General features: G+C 38.9%; 1 protein-coding gene across 1 annotated transcript in view; it reads left to right on the forward strand.

Annotated features, from left to right (window-relative positions):
* The window catches only part of LOC112044044 (dual specificity protein phosphatase CDC14B), a 50,143-nt gene that overhangs the window by 1,611 nt on the left and 32,227 nt on the right, over window positions 1-16,305 (forward strand). The window contains exon 2 of the mRNA XM_024079773.2: window positions 1,320-1,499. Coding sequence (XP_023935541.2) covers window positions 1,454-1,499 — 46 coding nt within the window. The 5' untranslated portion in view covers window positions 1,320-1,453. The remainder of the gene's footprint in view (window positions 1-1,319; window positions 1,500-16,305) is intronic.

Below are 16,305 nucleotides of genomic sequence, written 5' to 3' on the forward strand. Positions count from 1 at the left end.
CTTTATGTTTTTATAATATTAGAATTAGATTAAAAGTATCCCACCCAGAATGAAGCTACAGCTTTTACTAGTAAATATCTAATTAGAAAAGATGGACATTAGAATCACTAAGCAAGATGAACACATCTATTTAAGCAGAAATTGGCAATAGTGATTCATGTTTAGTGCAATTTTGTAATGAATTTAGTTAATTAGTTATTCAATGTGCAGTCAGACAAGTTTGGAGGACCACTTTCTAACTGGTTTCTCTGGATTAGGAGCTTGCATATGTTTGCAAATGTGAAGAAAATATACAGTTGAGTTAAAAAGTAGAGATGAAACAGATATCCGGTAACTATCCGGCATCTGGCCAATCCAGCTGCCATAATACTATCGGGCCGGATTGCTACTATAAAAAAAACTGGATAAGAGAAACATATCTTTGAGTAATTATTTGATTTTTGATGTAAATTTTAAATGGTGAAATTGTCATTTGTATAATTAAATATATAATAAATAATTTGCATGCCAAAATGGCAAGATACATTTACCATCTACATCTACCGACCACCTGTATATATAATGCATGTATTTACAAATAAATAAATTGATTGATTGATTGACTTTTTAGTTAGTCTTAATATCACTTAGCTTAAATATAAGCAGAGAGCAGTGATAGCCCAGTGGATATGACCTCTGCCTCCAATTCCGGAAGGTGTGGGTTCGAATCCAGTTCGGGGCATGCACCTTCAACTTTTCAGTTGTGTGCATTTTAAGAAATTAAATATCATGTGTTTCAAACGGCGAAGGAAAAACATCGTGAGGAAACCTGAGAATTTTCTCAATTCTCTTTTGTGTGAAGTCTGCCAATCCGCATTGGGCCAGTGTATTGGCCTAACCCCTCTCATTCTGAGAGGAGACTCTAGCTCAGCAGTGAGCTGAATATGGGTTGATGACGACTCATACTGCATAAGAGCAAATTATGGTGAATAAATACTAATTTCTCTGCATTGAGAGGTAGCAAGCGGTTGCGTTTCTCTTCATAACTAAGGCCAGCTTCAGAAAAAAAGTGTTTAGATATACAGGGTGCGAAAAGGTAGAATTTGGCAACATTACTTTGTTAAATTTGGGTATTGTTTGACTTTATTTGGCGACTGGATATCTGGCTATCTGACCACATGGTAATGGCCGAATATCTAGTATCCGGTCAAACTGTAAATCCGCCTATCTGGCAACAAGGTTGGTAGAATATCCAGTATCCGGTATCCAGCCAAACTGCTATCTGTTTCATCTCTAGTAAAATGTAAAGATGGTAAAACATTTTAATTTGATCTTTTCAGGTACACTACAAATGCTAAGTCCAAAAAATGAACTTGCATACACAGCTGTTAACCTAGGCTGCTGTTTGTTCGGGGAGTGTAGCTAATCCGTCAAGATAAAGAAATCATCCATCCTGTTGTGCTACAAAGCGAGAATGGACGAAAATGATGTCATCATATCTTCCACAGAAATTATTAAAGGTAATTATTTAAAAAATATATTAACCATGCTTTGATATGACCATAATTATACTGATAACAGTAGATACAACTAGAAGTTATAGATTCCGGCACCATTGTTGTGGTGCTGATTAATCTGTTTTTTTTTTATATGTAATAATAAATGGACCTAACAGATGGTCCAACTGATGGTATGTAGAAAACCAAAACTAATAAAATATAACAATCTATATCTATCTATATTTATAATAAAACTGTAACAGACCAAATTCCGTACATTGAAGCTATTTTGAAAATCGGAGGACTTTATATCAATATATAATTTATACTGAAGCCAAAAATATATTTTTTTATTTTAGTGTCTCTCTGTCTGTATTTTTGATGACTGGGCATCACGCTGAAACTACTGAATTAATTAAAATGAATCTTGGCACACTTTGAGACCATAATACAAAGAACGTTAAAGGATACTTTTTATCACAAAAATTCAATCAGAAGAGGGTGATACTGGGGTTGAAAGTTTATGTAACATTTTTCAAGTTACATTTGTAAATATTCTACTACCAGAAAATACTAAAAAATAATGTAATTCAAGATTTTCAAAATTCTACAGGGGTTAGAAAGGGGTTGAAGTTTTTTTCATGTTTTAAGTTATAGTTTTGTAAAATGATTTTTGGACTATTAGAAAGGAATGAAATAGAAGTTGGATGTTTACGTCGCTTTCCATGCGGGCAAAGTCGCGGACGTCCGCTAGTACTATAGGTATATAGAGCAACACTTTGCAGGGTATGCAAGAAACACATCCTACAAAGTGTCACTGTATCCATCCATCAACCTAATGCTAGCCACAAACGGTCAATTATTCTCACGTTTCTGTAGCAACCACGACTATAATTGATTGTGTGTTGGTCACTGTGTACATGACTTGTATAGTATGCCGCGTGGGTACTGCCGTTTGCTTTTCAGAAACGTGAGAATAATTGACCGTCAATGGCGACCTTAAGACATGTGCTTCACACTGATCGATGTTTTTTTTTTCAATCTCGTAGAACGATAATGAACTAAGTCGTCGTCATCAACCCATATTCGGCTCACTGCTGAGCTCGAGTCTCCTCCCAGAATGAGAGGGGTTAGGCCAATAGTCCACCACGCTGGCCCAATGCGGATTGGCAGACTTCACACACGCAGAGAATTAAGATAATTCTTTGGTATGCAGGTTTCCTCACGATGTTTTCCTTCACCGATTGAGACACGTGATATTTAATTTCTTAAAATGCACACAACTGAAAAGTTGGAGGTGCATGCCCCGGACCGGATTCGACCCACACCCTCCGGAATCGGAGGCAAAGGTCATATCCACTGGGCTATCACAGCGCTTTGAACTAAGTATTTAAGAACATTTAAAAAAAAAGTGTCAACTAGCCTATTGCATTGGTTAAATAAAAAAAGATATATGCGTGCGATATCTCAGTACTGTTTATTATTGACTGTGCCATACAAGGTAATCTAATTAATGAATGACGGTAATAAATTACAATTGTAGTTTTTACACAGCAGCAAACTGTATGACATCAATGTATACAGTGCATATTACATCATTGCATCCTTAGGGTGTGTTCACAACGTGACCATGCGTCTCACTTTAAGTAGGACAGTCCCGTTTTCATGCTGTCTGTCACGTTGTTGCTTGTCAGGACAAAATTGTCCCATTTTTGTAAAAAAAAAACAGGAATTGATATTTTAAAAGCAAAAACGGAAAGATTATTCCTTTTCAGAGCTTCCATTACGTGTGCTGCGTAAACAGTTCAAGTTAGGCAAAAATCATGTATGTCGGAATGGTTCCCCTTTAAAAGTTCTAAAACGTAAGCTTTAACGTAAAACGTAACGTTCCTTAAACGTAATATATGTAGTAGTCGTTAGTACTATGTATTGTTCTGGTATTAAAGTGAAATTTTATTAGTAGGCTTAGTTTACAAGTACTTTTGAAATTAGTTAAGTCAAGGTTAACTATTTATAAAGACTACCACCGGTTCGGAAGACAGGTTCCGCTGAGAAGAACCGGCTAACGTCATTATATGAAATTCCTCAGTGCCTGAAGACGAAAGTCTTCGAACAGTGCGTGTTGCCAGTGATGACCTACGGATCCGAGACTTGGTCGCTAACTATGGGCCTTATTAAAACGCTCAAAGTCACTCAGCGGGCGATGGAGCGAGCTATGCTTGGGGTTTTTCTGCGTGATCGAATCAGAAATGAGGAGATCCGCAGACAAACTAAAGTCACTGATATGGCTCAGCGATTCGCGAAGCTGAAGTGGCAATGGGCAGGCCACATAGTTCGAAGAGCCGATGGACGTTGGGGTCCAAGGTGCTGGAATGGCGACCCCGCACCGGAAAGCGCAGTGTTGGTCGACCCCCCACTAGATGGATCGAAGTCATTCAAGCGGGTTGCAGGGAGCCGCAGGATGCTGGGGGTTTGAGAACGTTTTGTTTGGAAGTCCATGCAAGAGACCTATGTCCAGCAGTGGCCGTCCATCGGCTGATAATGATGATGAACGTCATTCCAATACCTTTTAGTCTTATTTTCTGTGTGAAGGTAGAAGCTGATCCAATGGTCACATTGCTTAAACTTATGCATTGGCAGGTCCATCCATAACTTTTAAGAAACTAAATATCACGTGTCTCAATCGGTGAAAGAAAAACATCGTGAGGAAACCTGCATACTTACCTGAGAATTTTCTTAATCCTCTACGAGTCTGCCAATCCGCATTGGGCCAGCGTGGTGGACTATGGCCTAAACTCTCATTCTGATTAGAGACTTGTGCTCAACAGTGAGCCGAATATGGGTTGTTAATGATGTAAGGTGTGAACACAGCCCAAGGATCTCGCAGTTAAACTCTTTGATGTGGGCGACCTTCACAGAATCACACGTTGCTCTTAGTTGGTCCACGATGAAATTGTCCGCGGTGTTGGCTTACATTTGCTTGTCCATTTCAAATGATTAATGACTTTGGACATTAACATAGGTAATTGACTATACCTACTTACGACTATTTATAGTACGTATTAGTATTTGACGGCCTCCATGGCGCAGTGATGTGCGCGGTGGATTTACAAGACGGAGGTCCTGGGTTTTCTGAATTACTCCAGGTCTGGCTTGTGGGAGGCTTTGGCCGTGACTAGTTACCACCCTACCGACAAAGACGTACCGCCAAGCGATCTAGCGTTCCGGTATGATATCGTGTAGAAACCGAAAGGGGTGTGGATTTTCATCCTCCTCCTAACAAGTCAGCCCGCTTCCATCTTACACTGCATCATCACTTACCATCAGGTGAGATTGTAGTCAAGGGATAACTTGTAAAAAATAAAAAAAAAATACAGAATACGTAGTACATACTTACATACCTACAACTTGAATAGTTTAGGGCCAGAGCATATCAGACTCGATGTAGACTAGCGGATTTTGTTACTATTATTTATTTGTTAAAATTATTGTTGACATTCCCATCAACTGACTGAATAGTCAGTTATAAATATAATAGCCTGGAGTTGGGAAATCGGCGGTGTTAGCACGTAAATCAGGTGAATCAGGAATGAGGAGATCCGCAGACGAACCAAATTCACTGACATAGGTCACCGAGTCGCAAAGCTGAAGTGGCAATGGGCAGGCCACATAGTTCGAAGAGCTGGACGTTGGTGTCCCAAGGTGCTGGAATGGCGACTCCATACCGGAAAGCGCAGTGTTGGTCGATCCGCCACTAGGTGGACCGAGGATATTAAGCGGGTTGCAGAAAGCCGCTGGATGCTAGCGGCTCGAGACCGTTGTGCTTGGAGGTCCAGCAGTGTACGTCTATCGCCTGATCTCTCACCGGTCGTGTCGGTCTGCCATCCAATCGGACTTTGAGAGCGAGGAAATAGAGAGTGCACCTGTGATTGCGCACACACTTGTGCACTATAAAATCTCCTGCGTACATGGTTAATCTCAAAAATGAGATAGGCTGCTGTGGCGGAAAGAAAAAACAATTCGGTCGGGAGCACATTATATTATCATTAACCATCAAAAGCCGTGATAGCCCAGTGGATATGACCTCTGCCTCTGATTCCGGAGGGCGTGGGATCGAATCCGGTCCGGGGCATGCACCTCCTACTTTTAAGTTGTGTGCATTTTAAGAAATTAAATATCACGTGTCTCAAACGGTGAAGGAAAACATCGTGAGGAAACCTACATACCAGAGAATTGTCTTAATTCTCTGCGTGTGTGAAGTCTGCCAATCCGCATTGGGCCAGCGTGGTGGACTATTGGCCTAACCCCTCACATTCTGAGAGGAGACTCGAGCTCAGCAGTGAGCCAAATATGGGTAGATAACGACGAACGTGAGATCGCAGTGTACCCACTTAATTAAAAAAGTATTATTACTTATGTTATGAACTAAACCTATCTATCTAGTTATATTGCTTTCTTTTTATTAAAAAGTTTCACTTAGCCAAATAAATTAGTTCTTTGTGAACAGACTTTCTACTCGCAAATTCTCATTAAGCTATCTCAAACGTTTCCCGAGCTATAGTAATAACTTGCAGCACTCAAACGCAAAAAATATGATGTTTCGTGTTAGTGAACTTTCGTTATTTTACAGTAGTAAAGTCATATATTGGGCCCGAATGCAATGATTGTAATACACACTAGCGGGACGCCTGGGACTTCGTCCGCGTGGAATTCAGTTTTTGTGGATTTTTCCGGGATGAAAGTAACCTATGTGTTAATCCAGAGAGAAATCTACTTCCATACCAAATTTCAGCCAAATCGATTCAGTAGTCGCAGCACAGAGGAGAAACAAACACACAGACTTTCGCCTTTACAATATTAGTGTGACTAGCCCCGCGTGTATACGAGGATAAAATATGTCTATGACACTATCGGAAATGTTTATTAAAAATACTTTTATTATACATATATTCACGTAGGTACAATAATGCATAGCACGATGATTTTTAAAATCGGTAAATAGTAATTTTAGTGGTTTTAGGGGGAGAATTAGAGCAGGCTCAGATGACACATGGCAGTTTCGTAAAAATAGTTGCGAACAGACAATATCTCCCTGTGGCACTCCTAGCTGCAAATTAGCCACGTAAACAAATTCTGAACCCCTACAGACTGACATTGTGGCATATTTGTTCAAACACTTCAGCACTTGAATCTATCTGTAATCGATTCGGCATCTCTGTAGTGATCTTAGCACAGCCCATGTTGTACCGTATCTAAAGCTTTCTAATAGTCCACAAACGCTCAGCAAAGTGGCTGGTTATACTTTTTGGTTTTATGTATAAAATGTCGTAGTGTATGGATGTGGTCTATTTAAAGACTTTTTGGAAATCGGAAGCTGGAAGTCGTTTCACCTCGAAGCGGCAGACCTCGTAGAATTTTTAATAGTATTTTTAAGTCTAATAGCCTCCATTTAAAGATTACTTTGCTATATCAGCATGCAACTACTTTCCAATTTAAAAATATATAGGTGACTATTTAATATTGAAAGTGAAATATGCGTGTTCAAAAGTAGTTATTGTTCGAGTTACACCTTCAAAGGCGTGCCTTACCCCCTGGGGTACTGAGTTCAAAGTTATGCCATTAGTTAAGAGGCGGATCTACTATTATTGTCATACATTTTGTAAAGAATATTATTTTAATTATTACAATATCTTTACATTCGATAGGATCTAAAATTGGGCATTTCTTAAGATCTAAGAGCCCGCACTCAGACAAATTATATAGGAGGACCTGCCTCGCTAGACGTTACCTTCTGTCAAATTATAAGATCAACGATATAATGCGTTTATAAAAACTGTTTATGTAGAATCATTGTTTCATTGTTGTAATCGTTTTCGTTGTGTAAACAGCTTTCTAAAAATACCGTTTGTGTTGTTGAATAGCATAAAAAAGTACCAAAAACTTTTAGTTTACTTGAAAAAATCAAGTTATGTTTACGATTTTACGTTGTGATTATTTCTAACTTAGTTATATCGAATTTATATAAAAACAATGTCTAAAAAAATCGATTCTTCAGCCGGAACAGCAAAACATCGAACAAGTAATCGAATTTTCTGTGTACCTAACAATGTGTTTGTTAGTCTGCGTAAAAATTACACATGTGTGTATTGCGAATCATATTTATAGTTGTGTGCAGTGTACGGACACAAATTATATTTAATATTTAATGGTGTTAAATATTTTCGATGTGTAAGTTTACCTCGCCCTCCCCAAAAACCGACACATGCAAATTCATTTGGGTGCGATGCATCTCCATTGTTAATTCCTCTATGATGCCAGACTCCTATCATGGGCTAGTATGTAGAGTAGAGAGTTTTATTGACCTTAGCGTGATGTTATAGCCTAGTCTTCCTCGACAAATGGACTAAAATAATTTATCAATTCAAATTAGTAGTTTCTATGACTAGGGCGTTCAACTAAACAATTAAACAAAGTATTCAGTTTTATAACATTATTGTATTAGTATAGATTTTACTTGAGTGTCTAGTGGGAGTTTTCAATGTTTTCAAACTGTGACGATCGCGTAAACGTAAATGCGAATTTCTAAGGAATTTTAACAGCGCCATCTAGTGGCTTTACTGCACAACTGTACAATAGGAAAACATTGAAAACTCTGACTAGGCACTCTGTTATTAAAAATTGTAAAATAAAATTTATTTTTGAAATTTTTCAAGCATACGGTAGAACTGCCCCTTAACAAACTAATACCTTCCCTGTGATACAAAATAATTTACCCCAAGTCCACGGTTTAGAAGTTGAAAACTTTTGAATTGTACCATCGAAAGTTTCTCTTTTAAGACAGTCGTAAGTTTCCAAAATAATGGAGAATTATAAACGTTAAATCTAAACTAATATTATACACAGGTAAAGTTTGTTAGGTCGTAGATCGGTTCAGTAGATTTCTGAATCTACTGAACCGATTTTGAAAATTCTTTTTTACCAATAGAAAGGTTATTTGTGAGTGTCATAAGCTATATTTTATCCCCATATTCTCACGAGAATGGGAACTACACGGGTGAAACGGCGGAGCGACTACTAGTATAGAGATGAAGAGTTTTATAAGGCTAATTCTGGCTACAAAGACTATTCGTATCACTGCAATTTGACAAAAAGAAATTACAAAGTGGAAATGCAGTCAAGCGCTAACTTGACAAGAAAAAAACTAGCACATTTTATGTTGTAAAAAAAATTTATCCACGGTTCAATAGTTTATTACATTTCCTGTGTTTAGTCAACTTCGGAACTGATGGTAGAGTCATTACCAATAGTTAAACTTGACGTTTCAATTAGTGTTTGTAAAAAATAAGCCTACTTGAAATATATTTTTTTTCTCACACACACACACAACACTTCTTTTAGTTTCTACACACACAAACACGATAGGTCTGTCATGTTAACATTACATTCACGGACTTCTTGGAATAGATTGACTATACTATATCATAGTTCGATCAAATTGGTAACGATTGTTATCTATAGGAACGAGTGACCATTAGTTTAAAGTTTAAACGATCGAAACCGATTCGCCGAAGATGGACTTTGGAGATCGATCGATACCAATATGTGGGTATATCGAATTACTTGTGGACGCCGACGACTTCGTATGTAAAACACCATACTCCTTAGAAGAGTGAGTGTTATGAATTTGATTTGAGTCTCGTGAGTTATACACGACTATATGACGCACCGCGGCTTCACTCGCGTTATTCTCCTTCCCGTGAGAATACGGAGATAAAACATAGCCTACGGGCTGGTTTTTTATTACAGTCGTTGTGTTGGTTTTTTTAACTTCACCTACCTAAGAACACTTGGGTTATTAAGACAAATCTAACGATATCTTAATTACGCAAATCCGTTCAGCGGTTTGGAAGATATGAGGTAATAAATAATACTACATACATACATACATACAGGATACGCGCGAAGACTTCCTATAGGATATAGAGACTTCCTATAGGATTAACAATGTAGGTATTAGACCTTAAACATTTAATTGTATTTGCCATTACCACAGTAGATATAATAAGCCTTTACGCTGATAACAAGTTTACAATTTTTTTTTTTTTTTTTATTCTTTACAAGTTAGCCCTTGACTACAATCTCACCTGATGGTAAGTGATGATGCAGTCTAAGATGGAACCGGGCTAACTTGTTAGGAGGAGGATGAAAACACCCCTTTCGGTTTCTACACGGCATCGTACCGGAATTATTATAGCTACCTGCTGGGCAGTGTGAATAGACTGTGTCTGTGGGTGTCTGCCACGCTGCTTGTCTGTGACGTACCGTGTCTGTAGATATAAACGAACCTTTAGTCCTTAAACATTTAATTAAATTTACGCTGATAACAAGTTTACAATTATTATAGCTACCTGCTGGGCAGTGTGAATAGACTGTGTCTGTGGGTGTCTGCCACGCTGCTTGTCTGTGACGTACCGTGTCTGTAGATATAAACGAACCTTTAGTCCTTAAACATTTAATTAAATTTACGCTGATAACAAGTTTACAATTATTATAGCTACCTGCTGGGCAGTGTGAATAGACTGTGTCTGTGGGTGTCTGCCACGCTGCTTGTCTGTGACGTACCGTGTCTGTAGATATAAACGTACCTTTAGTCCTTAAACATTTAATTGAATTTACGAGATCACAAGTTAACAATCATTGTAGCTACTTGCTGGGCAGTGTGAATAGACTGTGTCTGTGGGTGTCTGCCACGCTACTTGTCTGTGACGCACTGTGTCTGTAGATATAAACGTACCTTTAGTCCTTAAACATTTAATTGAATTTGCCATTACGAGATCACAAGTTAACAATCATTGTAGCTACCTTCTGGGCAGTGTGAATGAATAGACGATGTCTGTGGATGTCTGCCACACTACTTGTCTGTGACGTATCGTGTCTGTAGATATAAACGAACCTTTAGTCCTTAAACATTTAATTGAATTTGCCATTACGAGATCACAAGTTAACAATCATTGTAGCTACCTTCTGGGCAGTGTGAATGAATAGACGATGTCTGTGGATGTCTGCCACGCTACTTGTCTGTGACGCACTGTGTCTGTAGATATAAACAAACCTGTAGTCCTTAAACATTTAATTGAATTTGCCATTACAAGATCACAAGTTAACAATCGTTGTGTAGGCGATTAATGGACCGACGAGAATACGAGTAGATGATAGATAATCTATTGTGTAGGTTTTATTTCACTCCTTTTTTGTTGATCTCTATATCAATTACTAGCCGACGCCCCGCGGTTTCACCCGCGTAGTACCCGTACCAGTGAGAATACCGGGATAAAATAGCCTATAACACTCCCGAACGACGTGGCTTTCGAGTGGTGAAAGAATTTTCACAATCGGTTCAGTAGACCCAGAGATTACTCCCTACAATACCACAATCTTCCAGCATCAACATCATCATATCAGCCGATGGACGTCCACTGCAGGACGTAGGCCTTTTGTAGGGACTTTCAAACATCATGATCCTGAGCCACCTGCATCCAGCGAATCTCAGCGACTCGTTTGATGTCGTCCTAGCCTTTGTTAGTAATTCTTAAGTCACGTAATTTCGTATTCACTATTATATTTAATGCCAACTGATGTTAATTGAGATTATAAGTAAAAAAAAAGTTGAAAAATTTCGTGTATATCATAAGAGTAGGTAGATTACATTGCCCAGCTGTTGACATTGTGATTTTTGATAACAAAAATGCGGTTGCTATAATCAATAACAACCGCATTGATGTTAATTATATTAGGTAGCTAACATACGTCAAAGTTAGTGAATTAGGTTCTTTACAAGTTAGCCCTTGAATCTCACCTGTTGGTAAGTGATGATGCAATCTAAGATGAAAGCAGGCTAACTTGTTAGGAGGAGGATGAAAATTCTACACGACATCGAACCGGAACGCTGAATCGCTTGGCGATACGTCTTTGCAGGGTGGTAACTAGCCACGGCCGTAGCCTCCCACCAGCCAGATCTGGACCAATTAAGAAAACCTCAGTCGACACAGCCGTGTATCGAACCCAGGACCCCCGTCTGGTATCCAGCGCGCATACCACTACGTCCCGGAGGCCGTAAAAAAAAATCTAGACTAGACTATAAAAATCGAACTAACTACACCAACTAAAACTTAGTAGTTGAATCCCACGCTGTCCACCAAGCCATTACGGTTCTATATTTCACTTAAAACGTTACAATCCTACGCAAACACGCTGCCTACGAAATGCCATTCTTTCCATTTCCATTTATAGTTATATAGGGGTTAGCACGAGGCCGAGGCCTAAAGTTATTCAACAAAATATTATAATTGGTGGCCTTACTCAAAGTACTTACTTACGCTTTTACTTTAATACAAATTGGGAGTCTGAGCTCTTTATGCCGTCTATACACGCCTGTCCCGATTCAAATCCAATAGCCAGGTGTCAAACTTCAATTGTTCGTTCATTTTTAAACGGGCTACATACAGACCTTCAGTTTAAACTGCGCTGGTTAACTGTAAGTATAGTTTTATTTAATCGAAATTTCAATCAAAATTAGCACACTAATATTATAAAGGTGAAGGTGTGTAAGTATGTTTGTTCCTCTTTTACGCTGCGGCTACCGAAGCGCTTTGGCTGAAATTTGGAATGGAAATGGATTTTACTCTGGATTAACGCTTAGGCTACTTTCATCCTGGAAAAATCCATGGTTCCCACGGGATTTGTGAAAAACTGAGTTCCACGTGGACGAAGTCGCGGGCGTCCGCTAGTTTCAATATAAAACAGTTAAAACTGCACAGTTCTCAGTTCTGCCGACAGATGATTTAATGGAACAGTTTAAACTAAGCATAATACATACATTTAAAAGTCACATTTTAAACTAGCCCGCCCGCCTTAGACCTCTTAAATCCAGCCCTTACAGTAGTATCGCTGTAAAAATGTAGTAACTTCTCCCGTTTTCCCAACATTTCCCTTCACTGCTCTGCTCCTATTGATCGTAGCGTGATGAAAAGTATACAATAACCTGCCCAGGAGTATGAAGAATAACTGTACCAAGTTAAAATCCGTCGGGGACTTTTTGTTTCTATAACGAACATATAGGCAGACAGACAGACAAAAATTTTACTGTTTGCATTTTTGGCATCAGTATCGATCACTCCTCATCACCCCCTGAAAGTTATTTTGGAAATATATTTCATGGACAGAATTGACCTTTTTACAGATTTATTATGAGTCATCATCATTATCAACCCATATTCGGCTCACTGCTGAGCTCGAGTCTCCTCAGAATGAGAGGGGTTAGGCCAATATTCCACCACGCTGGCCCAATGCGGATTGGCAGACTTCACACATGCAGAGAATGAAGAAAATTCTCTGGCATGCAGGTTTCCTCACGATGTTTTCCCTTCACCGTTTGAGACACCTTATTATAAATACCCATAGATTTTCAAATGTTTTGGTCTGTCGTAACCATAATAGCTGCAATAATTTGACCGATTTTTATGTAAATTGCAATATTTAATGCATGTTCCATCATATCATGCTCTTTTATTTGATACCCCACTCGGGTATATTTGAAACTATTCAATTGTTCATCCCCCATGTCGTTAATAATGTCATTTAGATGAAATAACTATGTTAGATGATCGCAAAAAAAAACATACATCAGCCGAACGTAGAACCTCCTCCTTTTTGGAAGTCGGTTAAAGATCATTGCCCCTGAATCGTACACAGAGATATAGTCTGGCAAGTTAGTTGATGACACTCCCATGATATGCGGGCGACGGGGGGAAAGACTGCGCGGGTGTGAAATCGTGCGTGCGGAGAAGGTGAAGGGTGAATCCGTCGTGGGTTTCAGACAATCGGGAGTGTTACGAACAAAGTTGCTAAACTATAGGTACATAATTACTTTGCTGCGGTCTTTGTAGACGAGATAGCTGAAAGGTGTATTAATTTCTTTGATGTTATGTAAAAGCAGCCGACCGTTTATCCGTATAACCAAATGTCACGAATGCTAGACTTTCTTTCAGCCAAGGGCTATCGTGTTTAACTTTGACCTTAGGCAGCTAATTTTAACACTAAAATAGCTGTAATTTCTTATTAAATCTTTCTGTCAGTGATCAGTCGCTCGATTGGTAACTGATTTTTTGGTAGTGGGAGATGTTTTAAAGAAAAAAGCCTCTCCATTACGTAATTTCTCCTTGTTGTTTCCATTGTCACGACATGGCTCCACAGACCAGCGCTGCGCTGGTGGATCCATCACTATACTAATAGCATTAACAACTGAGTCTTAGGGCCATAAATCATTTCTCTATATCTATCTCGCTTGCACTTATGGGTCTTATGGAGCCGTCTAGTGAAGGGTGTAACAATGAAAGACATATTATCGATAAGTAAAGTTTATTATCGTATCTTGTTCACAAAATTAAAAAAATTAACAATATTTGATTTAATATAATACATATTTCATATTATATAATTATTAACTAAATAAAATTAATCTTCATCTGAGTCTTCATCATCAGAATCTTCGTCTTCTGCCAAATTTATTATATATTAGTATCCATAGTGCGCAACGAGTAACACATGAATGTATTTATTTAATTGCAGTAAACACATTTATAGCAAAAAAAATACGCAATGCAATTACATTAGAAACCGACCAATCAGAATCGTCCAAATCATTATTGACTCATCATTAGCACGTGCGCAGGTAGCCGTTTATCGATAATTAGGGTGCGCAGGTAGGCGCGCTGCACATTCCTATCTTTTTTGACTTTTATGACCGGACGACTCAGATGATAATGCGCATACTATAGCGTAGCACATGCTGAGTGGTGACCATTTTGGTACCACACATAGCATCTTTTGGTTTATTTAATATCTTGAAGTTTTAGTTTCCTTTATTTTAATTGTTTTTATCGTGTCTTGTGTGTATTGTGTGTGTATCCAATAAATACAATTTTCTTTCTTTATTTTTCATTAAGCGATTCTTCGTGTAGTAGTCATTGTTTGGTATTATTGGCCACCAGTAATTCTTCAACGGTGGATTGCTATAGCATTTTAGTCATGCCAGTCATTGTTAGCAAATATTTGGCAAGGCCAAAGACTAGATTAGTCTTAAGACATTAACAATTTGGCAAGGCCAAAGGCTAATCTCTTTTAAAGATATCATCAGGCGATGGATGTCAAATACTTGACAGAGGCCTGTCGCAAGAATTTACAAACATTAGACCTTGAGCCTCGTGCATCCAGCGGCTCTCCTAGTGTCTTCCGATGCGGGGTCGTCATGCCAGCTCGTTAAGACCCCATCGTCCAACCCACTGCCACTTCAGCCTACTCTGAGCCATGTCTATGATCTTGATTCTTCTACGGATCTCCTCATTTCTGAATTTCGATACGAACACGCATGGCCACCCCAAACATAGCTCGCTCCATCGCCCGCTGAGTGTCTCTGAGCCTTCTCATTCTTATGAGTCCTATATATGTATAGGCTATAGACCGTATATCTAAAGACAAATGTGTTTCAGTTCTTTGACATTATGTAAAAGCAGCCGACCGCTTATCCGTATAACTAAATGTCACGAATGCCAGACTTTCTTTCGACCAATGGCTATCGTGTTAAACTTTGGCCTTAGCCAGTGTACTGAAATAGCTGTAATTTCCTATTCTAACAAAACACATGCACCGGTTAACTAATGTATGGCGGAAGGTTGACCTTGGTTACGTAATTTATGCAAAGACGTGTGGTACAAGGACGGGCGATCGAAAAATGTTGATTAACATAAACCTGCTATAAACTCGGTGCTTTAGACAAGACGGTATGCATAATGAATGAATGAATGAAATCAATGAAATATACTTTATTGTACGCCAAAATTTAAAAAAAAAAATCTTTAAAACAATGTTCGATTGGCGGACTTATCGACATATTGAGATTTGAGTCGTTGTTTTGTTTTATTTTTTTAAACCTGTCGAATTAACACATATGTGTTGTTGTTCTTCTGATGTATATAAAAATAATCCCCCGTTTCAAAGTTTATTTAAAATTTTAAGTTATATATGAACAAGTGAATTGAAATTTATGATCTATATATAGGTCTCGTGTAAATTAAGCCGATATCAATAACAGCAAAAAAAATGCGTATGTTGGTCGCGATGTGCATGACATCATGTTTTATCGGACGTCAAGCCGTTAGCGCTGCAGACATGTGAGCTTACTTGATCGTCAGTGGCTGACAAATTTCTCTGTTAACCTGGTACCTATTTAGTTTAGATACATCCCCGAGACCAACGCTGATTGTAGATCTAGACGCCCAAAAAAACGTCCTTTACGATCCCGACGATGACATAACGAACGACAATGCTTCCCAGGCAACACAAACACAAGCTACACAGCGTCTTCGCCGGCGAGGACGAGGTTCCCGATATCTGGCGTCACCCAGACGTGGGCTTTTTAGCTCACGATCTCGGGGGCGCGCGGACTGATACACTCAGGCCAAAACACCCTTCTCGAAGGGTGTCCGAGGTCCGAGTTTCAGAGAGCCCCTAGAGCCCTTAGATAGTCGTTCCGCCCATTTACTCTGTTTCTGCCTTCGGGCCCCATCAGGCGATGCTTCTGCGCTCGCCCGAACCCCCCGGCTCCCCGGTGACGCCGCTGAGGTCCCATATGGAGCCTATGACACTTACACAATCAGGTTCAGAAAAAAAAAATAGTTTTTACGCTTTTGCGTTTTAAGCAGGAATTTTCTATTTTGTGTCACGCCAATGACTGTATAAGCCGCATATAAGAACATTGTTAAAAAAATGT

This window comes from Bicyclus anynana, chromosome 25 (assembly GCF_947172395.1).
Source record: "Bicyclus anynana chromosome 25, ilBicAnyn1.1, whole genome shotgun sequence".
Lineage (NCBI taxonomy): Eukaryota > Metazoa > Arthropoda > Insecta > Lepidoptera > Nymphalidae > Bicyclus > Bicyclus anynana.